This window comes from Jaculus jaculus, chromosome 18 (genome assembly GCF_020740685.1).
Source record: "Jaculus jaculus isolate mJacJac1 chromosome 18, mJacJac1.mat.Y.cur, whole genome shotgun sequence".
NCBI classification, from domain to species: domain Eukaryota; kingdom Metazoa; phylum Chordata; class Mammalia; order Rodentia; family Dipodidae; genus Jaculus; species Jaculus jaculus.
Window position 1 is genome coordinate 50,595,171 of NC_059119.1, and position 26,227 is coordinate 50,621,397.

The 26,227-nt window shown below is 43.5% G+C and overlaps 1 protein-coding gene across 4 annotated transcripts in view; it reads right to left on the reverse strand.

Annotated features, from left to right (window-relative positions):
• Positions 1-26,227, reverse strand: part of Mta3 (metastasis associated 1 family member 3) — a 170,216-nt gene that overhangs the window by 24,602 nt on the left and 119,387 nt on the right. For 3 of the 4 annotated variants that reach the window (XM_045137712.1, XM_045137714.1, XM_045137715.1), the window contains exons 10-14: positions 22,909-22,983; positions 20,067-20,125; positions 13,440-13,564; positions 9,878-10,029; positions 7,614-7,836 (exon numbers count right to left, since the gene is read on the reverse strand). In XM_045137712.1, the coding sequence (XP_044993647.1) occupies positions 7,614-7,836; positions 9,878-10,029; positions 13,440-13,564; positions 20,067-20,125; positions 22,909-22,983 (634 nt within the window). The remainder of the gene's footprint in view (positions 1-7,613; positions 7,837-9,877; positions 10,030-13,439; positions 13,565-20,066; positions 20,126-22,908; positions 22,984-26,227) is intronic. The other variant, XM_045137713.1, reaches the window with a different exon arrangement.

The following is a 26,227-nucleotide window of genomic DNA, read 5'->3' on the forward strand; positions in this document are numbered from 1 at the left end:
TTGACACCGTGAGGCTTCTTCTTACTATCACTGCTTTACTTAAAATTCAAGTCATGTTTGGGAAAAGGACAAGGTGAAATTCCTTCTCTTTCAATACAAGAAACTTGATTAAAAGGCAAACATGGGGGCTGGAGATATGGCTTAGTAGTTAAGGTGCTTGTCTGCGAAGCTCTCCAGATCCCACATAAGGAAGATACACAAGGTTGTGCGTTTCCACTAGGTGGCGCAAGCATCTGGAGTTCAATTGCAGTGGCTGAGGCCCTGGTGCACCAATTCTCTCTCTCTCTTAAAAAAAAAGTGAGCTTGGTGGCTCATTCTCACAATTATCGCACTTAAGAGGCTGAGGCGGGTGGATCGCCATGAGTGCAAGGCCAGCTTATGTTGTACAGTGATTTCAGAACAACCTGGGCTATAAAGAGATAAGACCCTGTCTCCAAATATAAAAGAGCAGTGCCTCAAAAAAAAAGTGGGGCGGGGGCTGGAAAGATGGCTTAGCAGTTAAGGCGCTTGCCTGCAAAGCCTAAGGACCCAGGTTTGATTCCCCAGGACCCACATTAGTCAGATGCACAAGTTGGCGCATGCGTCTGGAGTTCATTTGCAGCAGTGGGAGGCCCTGGAGCACCCATTCTCTCTCTCCATCTTTCTCTCAAATAAATAAAATAATTTTTTTAAAAGAAAACTAATCATATCTACATCTATCATCTATGTGTACACACACACACATATGTATAACAAAAAAGCATGATGAGCCAGGTGTGGTGGTGCACGCCTTTAATCCCAGCACTGAGGAGGCAGAGGTAGGAGGATCACTGTGAGTTCGAGACCACCCTGAAACTACATACTGAATAGTGAGACCCTGCCCTGAAAAAAAATAAAACAAAAGCATGATGAATCATTTGGCTATTTCCTCAGCATTTTGGACAAGAGCACTTACTGTATTCTTTGCTCTTTACTCCAGTTATAAGGTCCCCAGTGAAACTTCCATCATGGTCACTACTGACCAACACTAGGGTATTTCCATCACCTTGGCAACAACCAACAAATCCATCAACACAATATTCACTCATTTCATATTAACCTATACTAATTTGCCTCTATTTTCTCATTATGTTAGGCTTAATTATGGGATGTTCCCAGTGAAAATTACAAATTGCCTATGAATGGTGACCAGAGCTCTTTAGAAGGGTCGCTATTTCACTAATAATCATATTTTATGTATTTATTTATTTTCAAGGTAGGGTCACACTTTAGCCCAGGGTTACCCTGGAACTCACTCTGCAGACCCAGGCTAATCTCAAACTCATGGTGATTCTCCTAACTCAGCCTCCCAAATGCTGGGATTAAAGGTGCATATACATAGTTTAAATATTTTTATTTGATAGAATGAATGAATAAATAGTGGCATGCCAGGGCCTCTTGCTACTTCAAACAAACCCCCAGATGCATGTGTCACTTTGTGCATCTTGGTTTACTTGGTTACTGGGGAATTGAACCCAGGCTATCGAGTTTTGCAAACATCTCTCCAGCCCTACTTAGGACTATTTTTCTGAAAAGTTTTAGAAATACTGGAAAGGGAAATGAGATAGGAAAGCTGCAATATACACAACAAATTAAAATTCACAAAAGGATTGGAGAGATTGCTCAGTGGTTAAGGTGCTTGCCTGTAAAGCCAAAAAGATCCCTGTTCAAATCCCTAGGACCCAGGTAAAACAGATGCACAAGGTGACACATGTGTCTGGAGTTCATTTACAGTGGCTAGAGGCCCTGGCGCACCCATTCTCTTTTTCTCTATCTGCCTCTTTCTCTCTCTCATCCTTTCTCTCGCAAATAAATAAATATGTTAAAAATTCAGACACACAGACACACACAAGTCGGGCGTGGTATCCCAGCACTTGGGAGGCAGAGGTAGGAGGATCGCTGTGAGTTCAAGGCCACCCTGAGACATAGTGCATTTCAGGTAAGCCTAGGCTAGAGTGAGACCCTACTTCAAAAAACCAAAAACCAAACACCAAACAAAAAAATCACAAAAAATATTGGCATGGGCTTTCAATATGCCTGTCAAAATAAGATTGGCTCATGGAACTGCAAGGGAAAGTCTAGATATGTCACAAAATCCAGGTGCTGTAAATTTTCCATGAGCTATGTTCTAAAAATGCTTGGCAAATATAAACAACAGTCAAAGATAAAATGGGGAAAATATTTACACCACAGATTGAAGTAACTCTGTTATGGTATAAAAAGTTTCCATGGGAGCTGTGTGTGGTGGTGCACACCTTTAATTCCAGCACTTGGAAGGCACAGGTAGGAGGATTTCAGTGAGTTCGAGCCCACCCTAAGACTACCTAGTGAATTCCAGGTCAGCTTGAGCTAGAGTGTGACCCTACCTCAAAAAAAAAAAAAAAAAAAAAAAAAAAAAGCTTCCACAGGGCTGGGGAGATGGCTTAGCAGTCAAAGGCACTTGCCTGCAAAGCCTAGCAGCCTGGGTGTTCGATTCTCCGGTACCTACATCTAAGGCCACACACACAAAATGGTGCATGTGCTTGGAGTTTGTTTGCAGCGGCTAGAGGCCCTGGCATGCCAATTCTCTCTGTAGTCACAAACAAACAGCTTCCACAAATCAGGAAGACTTCTAGAAGAAAAGAAAAAGATGGAGCCAGGCATGGTGGCGCATGAAGATCGCCGTGAGTTCGAGGCCACTCTGAGACTCTATAGTGAATTCCGGGTCAGCCTGGAGTAGAATGAAACCCTACCTCGAAAAACAAAAGGACCCAGACTTGGCTCCCCAGAACGCACATAAGCCAGACGCACAAAGGGGCATGTAAGCACAAGGTAGTGCATGTTCACAAGATGCCACAAGCTTCTGGAGTTCAACTGCAGTCGTTAGGGAACCTCATGTGCCGATTCCCTGTCTCTGATTAAGTGCTTGCGTGTGAAGCCTAAGGACCCTGTTGAGTTGCCAGAACAGAGAAATGACAACAAACACAAATTTCATTGCGCAAACGAATCTAGAATGTGACTTGATTGAATAAAACCACTGATCTTAAACCATAATCGCAACAGAGAACAAGGCCAAAAAACCACACAGCTACATTTAGACGTAAATTACGGAAGATAGTTTCTACAATACCGAGTACCCAAGGACTAAAATCTCAGAGGGTTAAATAACAACTTGTGCTACAAACTTGTGAAAGCATCCTGCCTATCATCTAGTGCTTTCATCTCCCTAGCTGTGCCCTGGACCCCATCTCTCTGGCCCTCTTTAAAAGCTTGGCACACAAGCCGGGCGTGGTGGTGCACGCCTTTAATCCCAGCACTGGGGAGGCAGAGGTAGGAGGGTCGCCGTGAGTTCGAGGCCACCCTGAGACTGAATTCCAGGGTAGCCTGGGCTAGAGTGAGACCCTACATTGGAAAACCAATAAAACAACAACACATTCCTCATCCCCTACATGTGTATGGAGCTGGGGATTGAGCTCCCATCCTCAGAAGGTGCTAAGCACGTATCCTACCACACTGCTAAAATCTCAGCCCCAGCTCATGCCTATTTTAAATGTCAGCATGAAATGCTATCCTAGAAAAATATCCGTTGTGGGCCGGAGAGATGGCTTAGCAGTTAAACGCTTGCCTGTGAAGCCTAAGGACCCCGGTTCGAGGCTCGATTCCCCAGGACCCACGTTAGCCAGATGCACAAGGGGGCGCATGCGTCTGGAGTTCGTCTGCAGTGGCTGGAGGCCCTGGTGCACCCATTCTCTCTCTCTATCTGCCACTTTCTCTGTCACTCTCAAATAAATAAATAAAAATGAACCCAAAAATGAAAAAAAAAATCCATTGTAACATTATAATCGAAAAATATTAGAAATAATAAAATATGTAATAAGGGACTGGGTAAAGAAATGATATTTGAGTATTATATAAAGAAAGCAAATGTAGAACGAGATGTCAGCTTCGGTCTAAAACACCAGAAGAAGTACACCTGCTCAGACCCACATAGATACCGAGAAAACCTGTGGATACTTATGACAGGTTACCCCTGAAGAAGGGAAGCAAGAAATGAAAATGTGATAAGATCTGTAACCACTTGTGTACCTGATACTGAAGACTTAAAACAGGGGTAGTCATGAGCCCTAGGGGTGCAACATCTGCTGATGTCTGGAAAAATGCATATACTATGCTTATCAAACTGCCCAGTTAGCACTTCTCTTAATATACTCTTATATTAATGCTACTCTCACTTTGGGTAGAGACTCTTCTCTTTTCAGATGGCAGTGACTTTGGGATGACTCAGAAGGTATCATAGTGCTGGAAAGAAGTGACTGGAGTACTGAAAAACATCTCAATCACACCTTCCAAGGCTCAGGATCTAATGCGGAAGAGGTGGCGGAAAGAATGTAAGAGCCAAAGGAAGGGTAGGACTCCTTACAACATGCTCCTCCAGACACAAAATGGCCTGGATATCCATGACCTCACAATGCCTGACACTACCTACACAAGACCATCATAAGAGGAGGAAAAGATCATGACATCAAAATAAAAGAGAGACTGATTGAGATGGGTAGGGGTTATGATGGAGAATGGAATTTCAAAGGGGAAAGTGGGGGGGGGGGGAAGGAAGGTATTACCATGGGATACTTTTTATAATCATGGAAAATATTAAAAAATATTGAGAAAATAAATAAATAAAAGTGAGGATGGGCTGAAAAAAAAATTACAAACTTAGCCAGGCATTGTGGCACACGCCTTTAATCCCAGCACTAGGGAGACAAAGGTAGGAGGATTACCATGAGTTCAAGGCCACCCTGAGACTACATGGTGAATTCCAGATCAGCCTTGGCTAGAGTGAGACCCTACCTTGAATGCCGCCCTCCCACAAAAAAACTTTAAAATATTTTTATTTATTTATTTGCAAGCAGAGAGAGACAGAAGAGACAGACAGAGAGAATGGATACGCCAGGGCCTCCAGCCATTGCAAACAAACTCCAGATGCATGCGCCCCCTTGTGCTTCTAGCTAATGTGGGTCCTGGGGAACTGAACCTGGGTCATTAGGCTTTGCAGGTAAGTGCCGTAACTGTGGCGTCATCTCTTAAGCACCAGTACATATTTCTTAATGAAAATAAAGGCAAAGCATTCCTTTAACCAACTTCCTCTAAATAGGGATTAAAGCCAGTGCTTAAGAGTGAGCACCATGCTCTCCTGTATCTACTTACAAGTTTATCTCCAAGTTTGGTGGCTTCACACTTCTGCATTGCCACCCCATAAACTCTATGACTCTACCTTTGAAAACCCCCAAAATAAAAATAACAACTGTTTTTTTATATGAATGTTCTTCAATAACCAATGAAGCTAGATGCAAAATAGTATAGGCTTTTTGAATTATAATTATTATGTTTTTCGAGGTAGGGTCTCACTCTAGCTGAGGCTGACCAGGAATTCACCATGTAGTCTCAGGGTGACCTCGAACTCACGGTGATCCTCCTACCTCTGGCTCACGAGTTCTGGGATTAAAGGCGTGTGCTACCATGCCTGGCATTGGATTTTGAATTTCATCACAACAAATGGCTATCTTTGTTACTATTATTATCTGTATCCTTACACAAATAAAATATTGGTAATTTAATCTCAATCCTTTTTTAGCAGCCTTTCAACTGAGCAACAAATTAGAATAAGGCAACATGAAAACACACACCATCCAATAACCAAGATAAAAACAATACGCAAAGCAATTAAATCAACAAAAGAACAAGGGCAAAACAGCAGCCAGTTAAGTCAGTGATTGTTCTTTTTCATTCAAATGAAAAACATAATGGATCCCAGCCAATGTTAATGGGCAAAGATCATTCATTTTTTTTATTAAATGTTTTAATTATACTCTTTAAAAAATTACATAGATTGAACTACGTATGCTGGTTTAATCCCGGCACTTGGGAGGCAGAAGTAGGAAGATTACTGTGAGTTTGAGGCCAACCTGGAATGCAGACTGAGTTCCAGGTCAGCCTGGGCTACAGTAATACCTTACTTAGAGCCCCCTGAAAAAAAAAAAATGGTGCCAGGGCCTCCAGCCATTGCAAACAAACTCCAGACGCATGCGCCACCATGTGCATCTGGCTTACACGGGACCTGGAGAATCAAACCTGGGTCCCTAGACTTTGCAGGCAAGTGCCTCAACCGCTAAGCCATCTCTGGCCCATATTTTCTAGTTCTTTAAAGTGGTTAAGACTCAGAACTTTTGCGAGCTGACCCTCAAGACAAGCTTGAATTCTGACAGCCACGTGACGCGACATGACTCATGCGCTCTCCTCACCGAGACTGGCATCACCACCCATTTTCTTCCCTTATTTATTTATTTACTTTTCAATTTTCATTTGTTTTACAAAGCGTTGCTCTTTTTACAGAGGATTTACCTTCAAATTTGAAAGGTTTTCATCTTTCATGTTCTGTTAAAAAAGTTTTAGAGTGGTTTTTTTTTTCTTCAATCAGCATCCCTCTCATAGACATTCTCTTTAAATTAAAGAAGAACAACTCTTATTTATTTATTTATTTTTGGCTTTGGTTTTGTGAAGCAGGCTCTTTTGTAGCCCAAGATGATCCAAAACTCACTACATAGCTGAAAACGACCTTGATCTCCTGATACACCTGTCTCCACCTCCCAAACACCACTGCATCTGGCTTCATAGTCAAGAAAGCATCTGATATCTTTTAAGGGTTTATATCTTCTTAGCCAGACAGGAAGTTCTCGTATCGCTCAGGGAGGCAAAGTTACATGACTCTGCTACCCAGACATGTGACTGCAGAGCTAACGTACAAATCCTATACGCGTTTTCGGATACGCGGTAATTAGAGAACAGCCCACAGTTCACTGGCACATATGACCTTGGTTCTAGCAAAACATTCAACATAAGCAAGATTGAATGTGTTGAAAATGAATAATGAGTCATGTAAAAGTGCAACGTGATAACGTATGGTTATGAAATGGAAACCGAATTGGACAAATAGACTGTTCAACCACAAATTTAGACACTAGTGTGTAAAAACTGAATGTATGCTTTCAGAAACTTCACCCCCAAAACAATTCTTAAATGTACTTATAATCGACTAAGCCTTCTGATAAATACAGCATTGTGATGAAGCACTGTGCTTCCTCTAACAGTGCATGTTGATGTGAAAACGGTCCAGGGAAGGTGAGAGGTTTACAAAGACATACAATTCCTAATTAGTACAAATTCGTGCAATTTTATTTAAGCCTACAGGATCCCTAAGACTGGACTGTGCTGCATCTATTAGGGCGTTCATCACAACAGGATCCTCCATTGGCACTACCAAAAGAGACAAGTGCTTCAATAAAAGCTTTTTCTTTCTTTTTTTTTTTTAGTAATTCTACCACACAACCCTGCTGGGGGAGGTTGGTTGAAGACTTATACAGAGATGTCAGTGTTGGCCAGGGTGGTATGATGCAAATGGCAGCGGACAAAAACAATGTTTAAAAAAAAAAAAAACACAAATAAAGGCTGTACACAAGAACTTATGTTTATTGCAAACAAACAAACAAAAAGAGAGGGAAAGAGAGAAAATGGTCAGAAAAAGCACACCACGTAAGGTTAAGAATTTAAAAACGTCTTACATTCTGCCCTAATGGCAGCATAATTAATAGCAACAAACGGCTGTCTTGCTGCCTGCCGCAACCGGAGGGTATTTTTGCAGACCTGACGCGCAAACTTTGTGAAATATGTCGTATGAAGGAAGAAAGCTTGGCGGGTCTTCACTGCAGACTTTGGACTCCCGGTGTTCCGGACCGGCATCCCTTGCATGGCCTGCCGAGACAGGTGACTTCTAACGCGAGGGTCCTGTAACATCAGAAACAAACATTTGCAGGGTAGAACGTGTCAAAACGCATTGCCATCTGCATTGTCTTCAAAGGAAAGTCCAATGTGTAAATTATCCTCTGGAAGACGTGTAACTTATGAATTTAACCCTAGGAAAATTAAATGTACACTTCTGAGAAGAAGTGACAGGAGTGCTCAGCACTGCAGTATCTCTATCACACCTTCCCAGGCTCAGGGTCTATTGCGGAAGAGGTGGCGGAAAGAATGTAAGAGCCAAAGGAAGGGCAGGACTCCTTACAACGTGCTCCCCCCAGACACAAAATGGCCTGGATATCCATGACCCCACGGTGCCTGACACTACCTACACAAGACCATCATAAGAGGAGGAAAAGATCATGACATCAAAATAAAAGAGACTGATTGAGAGGGGGAGGGGATATGATGGAAAGTGGAATTTCAATGGGGAAAGTGGGGTACGGAGGGAATTACCTTGGAATATTGTTTACAATTATGGAAGTTGTCAATTAAAACAATAAATTAAAAAAAAATCATGTGCAGGGACTGGAGAGATGGCTTAGTGGTTAAGGTGATTGCCTGCAAAGCCTAACAACCTGGGTTTGATTTCTCAGCACCCATGTGGAGCCAAATGCACAACATGGCACATACAATCTGGAGTTTGTTTGTAGCAGCTATGAGTCCTGGCATGCCCATTCTCATTCTCTCCCTCTCCATTCCACTGCTTGCAAATAAACAAAAACATCTGTAGGGGCTGGAGAGATGGCTTAGCAATTAAGGCATTTGCCTGCGGATCCTAAGGACCCAGGTTCGGTCCTTGAGGTCCCATGTAAGCCCAGATGCACAAGGTAGAGACCCTATGTCCTGGGGTTCATTTGCAGTGGCTAGAGGCCCTGGTGTGCTCATTCTCTCCCCCCACCCTAATAAATAAATAAATAAATAAATAAATAAATAAATAAATAAATAAATAAATAAAAACAAATATTTAAAAAATATTTGTAAAAAATGGTTTTAAAAAAATCTCATACAGGGCTGGAGAGATGACTTAGAAGTCAAGACACGTGCCTGCGAAGCCTAATGACCAAGGTTTGCATCTCCAGGTCCCACGTGAACCAGATGCACATGGCGGCACATGCATCTGGAGTTCGTTTGCAGTGGCTAGAGGCCCTGGCGTGCCCATTCTCACTCTCATTCTGTCTCTGTCTCAAGTAAATAAATCTTTAAAAAATATCTCATACATATCAATAAAATGTCACGGGGTTGCTTGTGTGCATGTGTGTGCGTGCACACGCGCTTATGCTTGCTTTTTGCATGAAGTTGGGAGACACCACAAGCCCCGAACAAGAGCCGTCGCCTTCTGGTAGACACCGGGCACTCGACACCCTGTGCCTGTGAGGATTTTATCAAAACCAAGTGTCAATTATTGTTTACTTCAAGACCTGCCCCAATCTTCTTGAGCTTCCACAACAGCCAGGGAAACAGAAAAGGCTCAATTCATACTTATGACTTTCTCTAATAAGATGTTTCCAACAGGATCTGAAGGTTATGAGCCGTTTTCAAGCAACAAAACACTTAATTTGAAAGCTCTCTACTTATGTAAACACCTCTTCTCACACACATTCTTCTCTTGTCTGAGTAATCTCATAAGACAAATATTTGGAATACACCTGAACATTTTTGACTTGTCCCTGCTTTTTTGCTAAATTTATTTTTGTTTTATTTATTTGAGAGAGAGAGAGAAAAAGAGGCAGAGAGAGAACGGGCACACCAGGGCCTCCAGCTACTGTAAACGAACTCCAGATGCGTGCGCCCTCTTGTGCATCTGGCTTACGTGGGTCCTGGGGAATCAAACTGAGGTCCTTTGGCTTTTCAGGCAAACGCCTTAACCACTAAGCCATCTCTCCAGCCCTTGGTCCCTGATTTTAAGTGCTGTGCTTAACTATAAAAATAGCTTTGCTCATTTTTAAATTGTTCTGTTTCCCGGGGAATGAGCCAACCATTGGAAAACGTGACATTTTCAGCACCAAGAAGACTGTAGCTCACATACCTCTGTAGTAGGGCTGGGAGATAATTTTTCTTCTTCTGACTGGGTAGGCATTTTCAGACCTCCGTATTTTTTCCAGTATAGCCAACAAGTTGCACATAATCTACATTGCATATTAGGTGGACCCCAAGAATACCACTGGTGAGACTGTGTTGCTAAAGGTGGGGGAGAAAGAACACTATGAAGTTTGTGACATAAATATAATAAAGCATTTATGAAATATCCCAACGTCACCGTTCGTTTACAATGGCAGTTTCTTCGCCACACATGCATTTTTCGGACACTTGGAGTACATGAACCCATTTGCTTCTGCCCTGCGTCGGGTGCTTGTGGTGCCTATTAAGTTACAGGGGCCTGGAGAGATGGCTTAGTGCTTAAGGAACTTGCCTGCAAAGCCAAAGGATCCAGGTTCGATTCCCCAGGACCTGTGTAAGCCAGATGCACAGCGTGGCACCTGCGTCTGGAGTTTGTGGGCTCTGGTACACACATCCTTCCTCTCTATCTTCCTCTCTCAAATAAATAATTTTTTTTTTATTTTTTAAAGTTTTTTTTTTTTTATTTGAGAGATTCAGAGAGAGAGAGAAAGAGAGAGAGAGAGAGAGAGAAAGAGAATGGGTGTGCCAGGACCTCCAGCCACTGCAAATGAACTCCAGATGCATGCGCTACCTTGTGCATCTGGCTTACAGTGGGTCCTGGGGAATCGAACCAGGGTCCTTTGGCTTTGCAAACAAGTGCCTTAACTGCTAAGGCATCCCTCTAGCCTCTTAATTATTATTTTTTTTTTTTTTTAAGAAAGGCTACTGGAGCCCGGGTGTCATGGCGTATGCTTTTAATCCCAGCACTCGGGAATTACATATCTCAGGGTCTGTTTAGGCACTCAAGAGGGGACTCAACTGCTGAAGACAGGAACTCGGGAGGAACAGAAATCTGTTGGCCAGTCCTTCATATGCAACACACTTAATTAGAATTTCTCCCTTAAAACGGAATGCCTTTCAAGACTGCAAATGCTTGTGAAGTGGATGAGTGCTTCTGATGTTACAGCATGCTTAATGAGACAGCTCAGTGTTTTCGCTGCTTGGCTGAACACACACACCTGTGTGAGGTTTGCTCTGGGACTTCCACTCCCATCACACCACACGGGGGCACACCCACGGTGAAGCAATGCTAAGACAGAAACCACGGGCGTTGAAAGGATGAGGTAACAGAGTAGACAGGGAATAGAACTCCAGACATACTCCAACTTGTGCATCTGGCTTACACGGGCACTGGGAAAGCGAACCTGGGTCCTTTGGCTTTGCTGGCAAGCACCACCTTAACTGCTAAGCTATTTCTCCAGCTCCCTTTGTACTTAAAAAAAAGTATTTATTTATTTTTTAATTATTTTGTTTATTTTTATTTATTCGAGAGCGACAGACAGAGCAAGAAAGGCAGAGAGAGAGAGAGAATGGGTGCCCCAGGGCCTCTAGCCACTGCAAACAAACTCCAGATGCGTGCACCCCCCCCCCCCCGTGCATCTGGCTAACGTGAGTCCTGGAGAATCGAGCCTCGAACCGGGGTCCTTAGGCTTCACAGGCAAGCACTTAACTGCTAAGCCATCTCTCCAGCCCTTATTTATTTATTTATTTGAGAGAAAGGGGGAGAGAGAAAGAGAGAATGGGCTTACCAGGGCCTCCAACCACTGCAAATGAACTCCAGATGTATGCACCCCCTTGTGCATCTTGCTTACATGGGTTCTAGAGAATCGAACCGGGATCCTTTGGCTTTGCAGGCAAACGCCTTAACTGCTAAGCCATCTCTCCAGCCCCCTTTGTACTATCTTGATGTAGCAAAGTGGTCAAATATGTTCTCGTGTCCTATTTTGATAAAAGCAGCAATTTGCTTCCTTTATGACGAGAATTATGTGATTCAGTTTGGAAGGTCTTTTTTTGTGGGAGGGGTGGGGCGATGGTTCTGAGGTAGGGTCTCACTGTAGCCCAGGCTGACCTGGAATTCACTATGTAGTCTCAGGGTGGCCTCGAACTCACAGCCATCTTCCTACCTCTGCCTCCCGAGTGCTGGGATTAAAGGTGTGCGCCACCACACCCGGCCTGGTCTTTTCTTTTAACTTGTATTTATGTATTTGCTTATATGCTTACGTGGGCAGGGGAGGTGTGCATGCCACAGTGGGCGTGTCAAGGTGTCTGCGCTCCACCTTCTTTAAGACAAGGTCTCTTGCTAGACTGCCAATGAATGTCCAGACGAGCTGGCCAGCCAACTTCAGATCCTCTTAATCTCTGTCCCCCACTGTTGCAGCATGTGCCACTCTGGGTGTTGGGAACTGAGCCTGAGCCATCTACCTAGGCCCTCCAGGCCTTCTGGAATGCTGACGTCTGCTGGGGAGGGTGAGGCAGTCAGGAAGCCATGGCCTTCAGGCAGTCAACAGGATTCATCTATTCCCAAAAAGCCGCTGAGAGCCAAGTGCTGGACACGCGTAGACTTGGCGTAAAACATCAGCTACCCTCCTTCTCCTATCCCAGGCCACCTAGACTGACAGAGGGCACTGACGATGTCACCAATGCCCTATTAATAAACTATACTGCTAAGCCAGGCACAGTGGGGCACACATATGATTTTAGCCCGTAGGAGGACGCCGAGTTTGAGCCTACCAATCTGGGAGGTATAGGGAGACCCTGCCTCAAATCCCAAACCAAAGCAACAATAACAGAATAAATTATATTGTTCTTTGAGATTTAAAATAAAAACACCAAGGTGCACCAACTACTTATCAGATCATGTCACTGACCCCACTTAATACCCAGGGCACATATAATCCTAGAAGCGCACACGAGCAGAGCAGGAACTGGGGCCCAAAGCAAATATCACAGATCTGCCCTTGGGGGACCTGTCTGAGAACTCTAAGTCGCAGCTTATGCACACAATGGCCTTTCTTCCAGATATTTAGGCGAATTTAAAATATTTTTATTTCTATTTATTTATTTGACAGAGAGAGAAAAAGAGGCGGAGAGTGAGAGAGGAAGGAAGAAAGAGGGAGGGAGGGAGAGAGAGACAACGAGAACGGGCGCGCCAGGGCCTCCAGCGTCTGCCAAGGAACCCCATACGCGTGCGCCGCCTCGTGCAGCTGGCTTACGTGGGTCCTGGGGAACCGAACCTGGGTCCTTTGGCAGCCTTAACCGCGAAGCCATCTATCCAGCCCAGGCGAATTGAATTTCTCAAAGGAACTGGGAAGCCTCAAGGACAGATTGGGTGTGTGCCACAGGACCATGTTTTTTGGGCAAAGCACACCAGCAGAGCAAACACAGCCGTCAATCACGGAGCAAATGGAAGGAAACATGGTGGCTGGGTGGGAGAGCGAGGGCTCGACCAAATGGCTTCTTTGGCCCCTGGGCACAGCCACCCACTCACTCTGCAGGGACGCTGCGCTGCTTTCGGGAGCACCACCTACGCCCGTGCCTCCCTAAGGATGCTCACCAATGCCGCCTCCACAGTGCAGCACGTGCCTTACGCTTAACTAAAGACAGTCCTGGTGGGTGGGGGGGGGCAGCACATCCTGCCGGGGCAAACTTACCATAGCAGCTCTCACAGGCTCTCCCCAAGAGGGGGTTCTGCGGCTGGAACGTGGTTCCCACAGCTCCGTTCACAGTGCCCGGCTTGCCGTTGCTGGTGGATATTTGGTTGGGATTTGGTTTGCTGCTTTCAATGAGACGTAAAGTGAGGTGATAAAAACAATGTGTAGAACAGGGCAAAAGGCTGACAACTAATTTACCTTACCCGAGATATCAAGAAACACTTACAATAATTTAGTGAAGAAGGAATCTACTGGTAAGAGAGCAAGGTGTGAAGGTGAACCCAAATGATGGAGGGTTTTGGCGGGGGGTGGGGTGGGGGGGGGGAATGAGTAAGAACCAAGCATGACACGTATGTATGAAGATACCATGATAAAACCCACTATTTGGAGAGGTTTGTTTTATTTTATTTCATTATTTTTTGTTTTTGTTTTTCAAGGTAGGGTTTCACTCAAGCCCAAGCTGACCTGGAATTCACTATGTAGTCTTAGGTTGGCTTCGAACTCACTGCAATCCTCCTACCTCCGCCTCCCAAGTGCTGGGATTAAAGGCGTGCACCACCACGCCCAACAAAACCCACCACTTTGTATGCTAGCTTAAAACAATTAAAAAAAAAAAGCTTCAATAAAGAAAAAAAATTGAGATATATTGGCATACATGATTCCAGAAAGTTGTCTAAAATATATATAATAGCTATAATACATATATAATATATATATAATATATACATATTATAGCTATATATAATATATACTATAGTTATATATAATATGTATACATATTTTACATATATAGCTATATATATAATATGTATCCATTATATACATATATGGCTACTGGGCTGCTTAAACAAACAAACAAATAAACAAACAAACAAACAAACAAACCCGAAGCATTCATTTTTACAGGTCAGGCTATGTGACAATCTAGTGGTTGTACCCGATACTCCAAAGTAAATACAGCATCTCTCTTTTCCAACCAAATACAATTTCCTTAGGGCACTCTTTCAGAAGTACAAAAATGCTTTAGCCTTACCATGAATTCCTCCTGAGAAAACCAATTTTTTTTTTTTTTAGATAGAATAAGTCAAAGGCAAAGCTGTGGGCCTGTGCCACTCCACTGCTGGTATGAGCTGCGGGCTCCACACCAAGTCCCAGTGGAGCGATGGGAGGCCAAGATGCCGCAGGGCTCCACGGGCGCCCCTCTGCAGCTGAGGAGCCTGTCAGCAGCTCCTGACCACCTGGCTCAGTCTCATGATAACTGTCCCTGTTATGTTTGCATTTTTATGAGGAGGATTAGCATTTAAAATGAGAAAAATCAGCACATCTGTGTTTCTTTTAATATGTTATTTTTATTTATTTGAGAGAGGGGAAGAGGCACAGAGAGAGAGAGAGAGAGAGAGAGAGAGGGAGAGAATGGGTGTGCCAGGGCTTCCAGCCACTGCAAACGAACTCCAGATACATGCGCCCCCTTGTGCATCTGGCTTATGTGGGTCCTGGGGAATTGAACCAGGGTTCTTTGGCTTTGCAGGCAAGTGCCTTAAACACTAAGTCATCTCTCCAGCCCAGTACCTCTGAGTTTTAAGGGTTTTTTTTTAAAGGAAAAATAAGAGAGACATTGATCAGCAGTCTGAATGCAAATTTCTCAGAGAACAAGTCAATAGTACCATTAATTCTTTTTTTTAAATTAATTAATTAATTTGGCAGAGAAAGAGAGAGAGGGAGAATGGATGCACCAGGGCCTCCAGCTTTATATGGATTCTGGGGAAAACGAACTCAGTCCTTAGGCTTTGCAGGCAAGTGCCTTAACTGCTGAGCCATCTCTCCAGCCCCACTAATTTTTTTTTTTTTTAAGAAACATGTAGCCCAGACATATCTTGGTGCTTACTGCACAAACAGTAACTCCCTACACAGGCTCTGTGCCCAAGGGCACCGTGCGGGCGCACACAGCACACACAATTCATCTATACCATCTCCCTGCTGCCCAGTAAACAAAGTTATCCGCAAGGAGCTTCCTTCTAGAAGATTCTTTATGCCTTTGTGCCAGACAGAAAATAAGCAAAATTAATTAGCAAATTCAGAAATGACAGCTGAACGACTTCAGAGAGACTATTTTCCTATGGCTACTGAAGCAATGAGATGCCACTTGGAGTCTCATTAGAGTTGGCCCAGTTGTCACATAACAGTGAAAAGCCTCCTGCGTACACTTGGTCTGGCTTGCGGGCAGGAGGCCCTACATGAGGTATCTTTTCAGCATCTTTGCTGCTCCCACCGCAGCAGAACTCACTAACCTCTGGGTGCAGAGTGCCCTGTTCTGTAAAGGACTGTCACCCGCACTTCTATCTTGTGGCAGCAATGTCTTTTATTCCTTTTTTTTTTTTTGAGGTAGAGTCTCACTCTAGCCCAGGCTGACCTGGAATTCACTATGGAGTCTCAGGGTGGCCTCGAACTCACAGCGATCCTCCTACCTCTGCCTCCCAGGTGCTGGGATTAAAGGCATGCGCCACCACACCAGGCGCAACAATATATTTTAAAGACAACCTGGTTCTCCTGCCTCTCCCTCCCTCCCCCACTTCTCTCTCTGTCCTTTGTTCTCCTTCTTAGCCCCCACAGGGCTAAGGGGTTGAGGGTTGAACCTAGGGCTTCCTGTATGCTGTCCAAGTATGCCATCAGTGAGCTACTCCCCAAGCAATGACAAATTGGTTTATAAAAATATGTTAGATCAAACAGGTGTTATACTTTGTTATATACCGAAGTCTCCAAGGATATATAATATCTATAGTTAAAAAAAAATCTACTATGAGACTGGAGAGATGGCTTAGTGGTTAAAGTGCTTGCCTATGAAGCCTAAAGACTCATGTTTGACTCTCCAGATCCTACGTAAGCCAGATGCACAAAGGTGAGGCAACGTCGGTCGTACACGCCCACTGTGTGGCGCAAGCATGTGGAATTTGACTGCAGTAGCTGAGGCCCTGATGTGCCAATTCTCTCTCTCCTCTCTCTAAAAGAAAAAAATATATGTCTACTATGTAGATAGATATGACTGTCCCTTGAAATAAAATAACTGCCAAAGCCGGGTGTGGTGGCGCATGCCTTTAATCCCAGCACTCGGGAGGCAGAGGTAGGAGGATCACCATGAGTTCGAGGCCACCCTGAGACTCCATAGTGAATTCCAGGTCAGCCTGGACTAGAGTGTGACCCTACCTCGAAAAACCAAAAATAAATAAATAAAAATAAAATAACTGTCCAGGACTTTCCCAGAAATATGACACCTTCTGACATTTAAATGCATAGCTGAGCATTTGTTTTTAGAAAGAGCCAGTACATATTATTAGTTGAGTTACCTGAAAAGAGAAATGATAACAAACACAAATTTAGTTGTGCAAATGAATCCAGAATGTGACTTGATTGAATAAAACCACTGATCTTAATCATAATCTCATCAGAGAACAAGTGTGCCAAAAAAAAAAAAAACCTACATGCAGACATGTAAGTTACTGAAAATAGTTTCTACAATACCGAGTACCCAAAGACTAAAATCTCAGGGGTTAAATAACAACTTGTACTACAAACTTGTGAAAGTATCCTGCTATAATCTAGTGCCTTCATCTCCCTAGCTGTGCTCTGGACCCCATCTCTCTGGCCCTCTTAAAAGCTTTGCACAGGCTGGAGAGATGGCTTAGTGGTCAAGGCACTCGCCTGAAAAGGCAAAGGACTCAGGTTTGATTCCATGTAAACCAGATGCACAAGGTGGTACCTACATCTGGAGTTTGCCTACAGTGGATGGAGGCCATGGTGCACCCATTCTCTATCTATCTGACTCTTTCTACATCTCAAATAAATCAATAAAAATAGAATTATTGGGGTCTGGAGGGATGGTTTAGTGGTTAAGGCATTTGCCTGCAAAGCCAAAGGACCCAAGCTCGATTCCCTAGGACCCATGTTAGCCAGATGCACAAAGGGGCACAAGCATCTGGAGTTCGTTTGCAGTGGCAGGAGGCCCTGGCGTGCCCATTCTCTCCTTCTCTTCCCCCTTCTCTGTGAAATGAATAAATAAATAAAATAAAATATTTTTAAAAATAGAATTACTGGGGCTGGAGAGATGGTTTAGTGGTTAAGTGCTTCCCTGTGAAGCCTAAGGACCCCAGTTTGAGGCTTGGTCCCCCAGGACCCACGTTAGCCAGATGCACAAGGGGGCACATGCATCTGGAGTTCGTTTGCAGTGGCTGGAGGCCCTGGCGTGCCCATTCTCTCTCTCTCTCTCTCTCTCTCTCTCTCTCTGCCTCCTTCTCTCTCTCTGTCTCTCTCAAATAAATAAATAAAAATTTTAAAAAAATAGAATTATTTTTAAAAAGCTTTGCACATTTCATCCTCTTCCCTGGATCCTCCGCTCTCTATTTTATACACATCTCTCCTGTTTAGAAACCTCCACCACACGCGCCGTCTCCATTATCCGTCTCCTCCGTTCCTGTGCGGAGCTCAGCCACTACAGACCCCGATGGCGTCCACGTCACCGAGCTCCTAGCTGCACCGCCCCAGCACCTGATGGGGCTCCTCTCGCTCCCCCTTAAAGCCCTGCTCTCTCCCATTCTGCGGCAGCACGCTCGCCTCCTATCCAGTTTTAGCTATCATACTCTATTTGCTCTATAAATAACGGGATTAATTTAAAGCTTAGTGCAAGGCCGCTTTCTTGTTGCCTTCCCTCAGAAAGCTCATGCATGGTTTGAAAAAAAAAAAATCTGTGTGTTGTTTAAGATCATATTTGTATTTCTAGCCCAGAACTTTCCTACTTTAAGACCAACATACACAATATATGCTGACTGCATACTCAGTATCTCTTGTTTTATTTTTTATTTTATTTATGGAAGAGAGGGAAAGAGAGAATGCGCACACCAGGGCATTCAGCCGCTGCTAATGAACTCCAGAAGCATGCACCACCTTGCGCATCTGGCTTACGTGGGTCCTGGGGAGTCAAACCTGGGTCCTTTGGCTTTGTAGGCAAGAGACTTGTCGCCTAACCCATCCTCCAGCCCAGTATCTCTTTTTATTTTTTATATAAATTATTTTCATTTATTTATTTGACAGTGCAAGAGCGAGAGAGAGAGAGAGAGAGAGAGGGAGACAGACAGACAGAATGGGCGTGTCAGGGCTATAAGTATGATTAGAAATTTCTTGACCCCCAAGAATCACTTAGATTAGAGGTTTGGAAACTTTTCTTGTCAAGGGCCAGGGAGCTAAGAATTTTAAGCTTTGTGGGTCATATAATTTTTTCCCCATAAGCACTGAATTCAACCCTTGTAGCCCAAAAGCAGGCTCAGACAAAACATGAGTGAACAACCAAGTGTACAGTCCAATAAAACTTTATTTACAAAACCAAGTGCTAGGTGAGATTATGCCCAAGACTAGATTGCAGATCCCTGGCATAGATGGCACCAGTGTCTTCAAATTCTTGGCTTCTATGGTCAAAGCAGGTTAAATGTACCACTCTTGATGGTGGCCGACTGAGAGGCAGCGAAAGCTGCTATGATTGCTCTTGTAATGTCAATACCGGAATTACCAACATTGTCTTATTTGGGAATGCAACTTTTAGAATTAGTCAAATATACAAAAGTATATAATTTGAAGGGATTTAACAACCATGGTGCAGAAGAGGTATAATAATCATGGACCTTGTAAATTACATGATTTGAAAAAGTGAACCAGTTATCTGCCTTGAGGCAAAAGATTCCTGTGTAGCCAGGCGTGGTGGCGCACGCCTTTAATCCCAGCACTCGCCAGGCAGGGGTAGAAGGATCACCGTGAGTTCGAGGCCACCCTGAGACTACATAGTGAATTCCAGGTCAGCCTGAGCTAGAGTGAGATTCCACCTCAAAAAACCAAAAATAAATAAATAAATAAAATAAAATAAAAATATTCTTGTGAAAGATCACAAATTATTATCTGCACAACTATCTCTATACAAAAAACATGTATTATACAATATTCAAAATTCAGAAACAAACTAAAACAATGAGAAAAAACTGAAGAAGCAGTCAGATATCTGGTTTTCTCTGTTTTTGGTTTTTCCAGGTAGGGTCTCGCTCTAGCCCAGGCTGACCTGGAATTCACTATGAAGTCTAAGGGTGGCCTAGAACTCACAGCGATCTTCCTACCTCTGCTTCCCGAGTGCTGGTATTAAAGGCGTGCACCACCACGCCCAGCTAGTCAGATATCTGCAATAATTTTCATCCCAATTCCAAACTTTCTAGGATCGCACTATATTATTAATAAGATGCTAAGTGAACTTACTTTCCTGCACAAATAAGCCATCAGACCGGAAAGCCTCAACGTTTAAACCAGCAAATGAAAAGAACGCTGACATTCATTCTTAGGACAGTGGTTAGAAACCCAAAGGATAGCAATGGAATGCTAAGTGCCCAAAACAACGGAAACCTACTGAACATTTACAAAAGATGGCCCGAGAAAATGATGTAAAGACCTCACCCAAGTAATATGAGCAAACGAAATCCACTCTATACTGGAGAGTTCCTAGCTCTGAGAAACACTTGCTTCAAGCGATGAAGTGAAGAACGTACATCGTAACAGCAGAATTAAGACCAGGACAGACACGTTAAAGAGCTCGGTACTTACTACGTCGGGATATACACTTGTTTCAGCTTACTCTCAGCTTCTGCTGCTTTTAGGCGTTTCTAAGTCAAAGATGGATAAAATATTTTACATGAAGTACCCAGTCATTATTAACACTTTATTGCTCTAAGACACAACAATATCAACATCACAGCATAATTCAAACACTGTTATGCTACAATCTTTCATATACCATAAAGTAAAGTAAGTTGTAAGAAAAGGCATTAGACTCTGGGCTATAGAACTGTTAAGTATTAACATTTAAAAAAAATAAAGCAATAAAAAAGCTCTACTCGGGCTGGAGAGGTGGCTTAGTGGTTAAGCGCTTGCCTGTGAAGCCTAAGGACCCCGGTTCGAGGCTCGATTCCCCAGGACCCACGTTAGCCAGATGTACAAGGGGGTGCACGCGTCTGGAGTTCGTTTGCAGTGGCTGGAAGCCCTGGCGTGCCCATTCTCTCTCTCTCTCTCTCTGCCTCTTTCTCTCTCTGTCATTTTCAAATAAATAAAAATAAACCAAAAAATTTTTGAAAAAAGCTCTTCTTCCTATTTCTCTAGGAAAAAGCAAAAGACTTGGTACACACATGCACACACACACACACACACACACACACACACACACGGAGCGGGTACAGGCTGCAATTTGAGCCCAGGACCTCCAGCATTATCCCTGAGCTCCGCCTCCAGTCCCCAGAGGACATTTAACCTCAGCCATTTTGACTTTTTTATATTTAGTTTCTATTTTAGTTCTTGTCTTTCTGGGAGGAAAACAAACACAAGCCATCTTTGCTTTTAGGAAGAGTCAGAGATTATGAAATCCATATACAAGGAGTAACTTATTCTAAGTGAGAATACGTGGCCATTTACCTTAGGGATACAAAATATACAGTTAGTTAGTTAGTTGGTTGGTTTGTCAGTTGGTTGGTTAGTTAGTGAGTTAATTAGCTAGCTAGCTAGTTTTGAGATGAGGTTTCACGATGTAGCTGAGACTGACCTAAAACTCATTGCGTGGACCAGTCTGGCTTGAAACTTGCCCCAACCCTCTGTCACTGCGTCCCCAAATGCTGGGATTATAGGCATGTAGCCCTCACTACACTTTGATTCTGAAATAACTTTAAATCTTGGCTAAACTCACATAAAACTGTACTGAAGCTAGTTAACAGCCAAAGGCAGGGAATAAGACGGGAAGAAGTTATTAGATCCACGCACTGATCAGCACAATCAGGACAGGAGGAAATCAATCCTGTCACTGCCCAGCTATAGATAACGGAGGCTAGAAGCTGTTTCCCCAATAAGGTAAAAACAGAAACAATCAGGGTCAAACTGAAGCTTAAAACTTACTTTTAACTGTCTTTGGACCCATGTCTGTGCTTTTTTTTTTTTAAAAAAAATTTATTTGACAGAGAAACAGGAAAAGCGAGAGAGAGAGAGAGAGAGAGAATGGGTGCACCAGGGCCTCCAGCCACTGTAAGCAAACTCCAGACGCGTGTGCCCTCTTGTGCATCTGGCTAACGTGAGTCCTGGGGAACTGAGCCTGGGTCCTTTGGCTTTGTAAGCAAACGCCTTAACCGCTAAGCCATCCCTCTATCCCTGTCTGTACTTTTTTAAAATAGATTTTCTTTTCTAAGCTTTAAAATTTTTTTTACTTATATTTTTCCATTTTGACACTTTTTTATATGCATATAATTTTATTTTCTCCAATTACCCTCTCATATCTACCCTCCCCCCCATTAACATACTTCTTCCCCATCAATCTCCACCTTACTTTTGTGCCTTTTGTTTTTCAAGGTAGGGTCTAGTTCTGGCTCAGACTGACCTGGAATTCACTATGTAGTCACAGGGTAGCCTCAAACTCACAGTGATCCTCCTACCTCTGCCTCCCAAGTGCTGGGATTAAAGGCGTGCACCACCACGCCTAGCTTCATCCATTAAAAAAAAAAACAAACCCCCAAAAAAACAAGTAAGGGCTGGAGAGATGGCTTAGCGGTTAAGCGCTTGCCTGTGAAGCCTAAGCACCCCGGTTCGAGATCAATTCCCCAGGACCCATGTTATCCAGATGCTGATATAATTAAGGTCCAAAGCTCAAGGGTGACTGGGCATGTGGCTCCATGGCAAAGTGCTACCTAGAATGTGCAAGGCCAAGGTTTGTTCCCTAGCACCTTTATGGGGGTGACCCCCCACTCAAAAGGCAGGACATCCTTCAGGGACCAGATCCATGGGAAGGTCATAGAGGAAGTTTTAGAATATCTTTAAGAACGTCTCAATTTGGGCTGGAGAGATGGCTCAGCGGTTAAGGCATCAGACTGCAGAGCCAAAAGATCCTGGTTCGATTCTCTAGAACCCACGTAAGTCAGATGCACAAGGGGGAGCGCATGCATCTGGAGTTCGTTTGCAGTGGCTGAAGGCCCTGGTGCACCCATTCTCTCTTTCTCTCTCTCTCTCTCTGTGCCTCTTTCTCTGTATCAAATAAATAAAATATATTTAAGAGGTTTTTTTCAACTTATAAGGCTGATGGCATTAGTTTCAATTTTCAATTCTTCATAAAATATATTGTTCTCTACTGATTCCCATCACTTACAGAGAAGTTAAGCACCAGCCACATACAAGAAAAATAATGCCTTTTCTAGTGACATCTCTCCCTGTCCTCTTTCTAAAATATTTATCAAGATGAAGGCTGAGGACAGTGAATAGTAAGGTGCAAATCTTAAAGAGAATAACATCCTATAGACATGAAATCATGGAGTTTAATACGATATAGAAAAGATAGAACAAACTTAACAAATACTGAGGCATAAACAGGAAGGTCATTTCAAATGCAGCCATGTCGAAAGTCATATGAAAAGATTACCTGCTGAACATATCTGTCAGTAGTTTTCCACATGTAGTAGTATTCAATGATGCTAGTCAATGACTTCCATGGGAGCTGAAAAGATATTTAACAGGACGGTGAAAAGAACACGCAGCAGAGTGCTTTCTGTAAACTCACTTCTTTAAAAATAACATGGGAAATATTTATACTTTAGATTCATTCTAGGGAAAAAAAAAGTTGCGAAAACAGAAATTAATTCTGAGCAAAAGGTACCCCAAACAAGTTATGTTTACTATGAGATCCTAATATGGTATGTTCTAATTTCACCAATTTTATTAAAAATCATAAACATCATGCCTGGGAATATTTCCTAACTCACTCAGGAAAGTTTTCAACCCCGTGTAGCAGTGACAAGGAGGACAACTACTGTCTGTCTGTTTTTGCTATGGTAGGGTGTTTGTTTTTTTTTTAAAATTATTTTTATTTATTTATTTGACACAGAGAAAGATGCATGGGGAGAGAGAGAGAGAGAAAAAATGGGTATGCCAGGGCCTCCAGCCACTGCAGATGAACTCCAGATGCGTGTGCCACCTTGTGCATCTGGCTTACGTGGGTCCTGGGGAATCGAACCAAGGTCCTTTGACTTTGCAGGCAAGCACCTTAACCGCTAAGCCATCTCTCCAGCCCTGCCATGGTAGATTTGAAATCAGGGCCTGGTAAACAGCAGGCAAGTGTGCCACACTGAGTTATAGCTCCAACCACAATTTGAGGCATATTTTTCAAATTTACTTTCAGAACCACTTTGTTTTGTTCAGTGAAATAAAATAGACTCTGAAAAAGGACTAGCCAAGTGTGCTTTCTCTTTTTTTAAAATTTTATTGTATTGTATTTATTTATTTGAGAAAGAGAGAGAGAGAGAGAGAACGTGCGAATGGGTGCACCAGGGACTCCAGCCACTGCAAACGAACTCCAGACGTGTGTGCCACCTCGTGCATCTGGCTTACATGGGTGGGTCGTGGGGAATGGAACTTGGGTCCTTTGGCTTTGCAGGCAAGCGCCTTAACCTCTAAGCCATCTCTCGAGCCCCCAAGTGTGCTTCCTATGAGAACAGTAAATCGTAAGTGTGCTGCTGCTATTTCTCATCAGTGTTGAAAAAATGGCCAAATGAAATCCTACTCATGAGCTCTACAACCAAAGAATATTAAGTCCCTCTGTCAACAGCTCAGCTTGCTCCCACGCCCTCTTTTTTGGGAAGGGTCTTTTCAAGGTAGGGTCTCACTCTAGCCCAGGTTGACCTGGAATTCACTATGGAGTCTCAGGGTGGCCTCAAACTCACAGCGATCCTCCTACCTCTGACTCCTGAGTGCTGGGATTAAAAACGTGTGCCACCATGCCTGCCCTAAACCCTTAAAGTATGTTTATTTATTTATTTATTTATTTGCAAGGAGAGAGAGAACTAATAGGGACAGGCCAGGGCCTGTAGCAGCTGTAGATGAACTCCAGACGAATGCGCCACTTAGTGCATCTGGCTTTACGTGGTCACTGAGGCATCAAACCCAAGTCGTTAAGCTTCACTGGCAAGCGTCTTAACCGCTTAGCCATCTCTCTGCCCCCCTCTCCCCTTTTTATTCAGCACAGGACACACCAGTGCATGGAACTGTGCTGCCCATATTCAGGGTGGCTTGTCCTACATTGTTAAACCTCTGGAAACACTTTTCCACTCTGGTAAGTCACTAAAACCATAGAAAGCCACCGATGTTTACTACCTACAGTGGAGGTGGCGTGGCACTATAAAAACAACCACCAATCCAAAAGGGGGCAGGAGCCGGGCGTGGTGGCGCACACCTTTAAGCCCAGCGCTCAGAAGGCGGAGGCAGGAGGATCGCCGTGAGTTTGAGGCCACCCTGACACTACATAGCGAATTCCAGGTCAGCCCGGACTAGAGCGACACCCTACTTCTAAAAATAAATAAATAAATAAAAATCAAACAAAAGGAGGCAGAAGATGCCCATAGGTGGGAGATTAAGACCGGATGTGGTTTTAATAAGTATAGGATTATCACTTTACTTGCAATACACAGGTAACAGAACAAATAACAAAATCAAGCCTCTTTATCCTGCTTGACAAGAGTCATGCCTCAGATATAAGCAAGCAGGAATACTGGAAGAAAAATGATTTAAGGTTAGCCGGCGTGGTGGCGCACGCCTTTAATCCCAGCACTCGGGAGGCAGAGGTAGGAGGATTGCCGTGAGTTCGAGGCCACCCTGAGACTCCATAGTGAATCCCAGGTCAGCCTGGGCTAGAGTGAGACCCTACCTCGAAAAACCAAAATGAAAAAAAAAAAAAAATTAAGGGCTGTACCAAGAAAGTTATGTCATGACCTATTTACAGCAGAGGAAGTAGATTTTAAGGGAATACTTTATTGCCGGAGCTGCAGAAACAACATCCCAGCTGATACCAGGTTGGCTCATGCAGACTTCTGTTTAACAGGCCATAGATATGGGGATGGGTAGACCCTTGTCCCCTTTGCATTTTGTCTTGATTTCATTTCATGAAATATTATAGGGAAATGGCTCACTGGTTAAAGGTGCTTGCTTGCAAAGTCTGCTGGCCCAGGTTCAATCCCCCAGCATCCACATAAAGCCATGTGGGCATTCATTTGCAGCAAAAAGAGACCCTGACATGCTCCCCACCACCACCACCTCCCTTGCATACACACGAGTAAAAATCTACATCACTTTAGGCCCACCAATTAGTAAGACAACTAGAAAAATTAAAACCTTAAAAAAAAAAAAAAGGAAGAAAACTAGATGGTATAAAGGATGCAATGAGCCTATGTAAAAGAGACCATAAATGGGCTGGAGAGATGGCTTAGCGGTTAAGCGCTTGCCTGTGAAGCCTAAGGACCCTGGTTCGAGGCTCAGTTCCCCAGGTCCCATGTTAGCCAGATGCACAAGGGGGCGCATGCGTCTGGAGTTCGTTTGCAGTGGCCAGAGGCCCTGGTGCGCCCATTCTCTCTCTCTCTATCTGCCTCTTTCTCTCTCTCTCTCTGTCCGTCTCTTTCAAATAAATAAATAAAAATAAACAAAAATAAAAATAAAAAAAGAGACCATAAGTATTTAACATAACTGGTTAGAACTGACTATATTTCAACTGGTCACTGTTTATATTTCAGCTTGTTATAGGTAAATGCACACTGCCAAGGTTGCCCCTAACCCTGGGTCACACGATTACTGCTCAAAAAAAAAAAAAAAAAAAAGGCTGTTTTCTCTCTCTCTCTCTTTTTCTTTTGGTCACACTTTAGCTCAAGCTGACCTGGAATTCACTATGTAGTCTCAGAGTTACCTCGGACTCATGG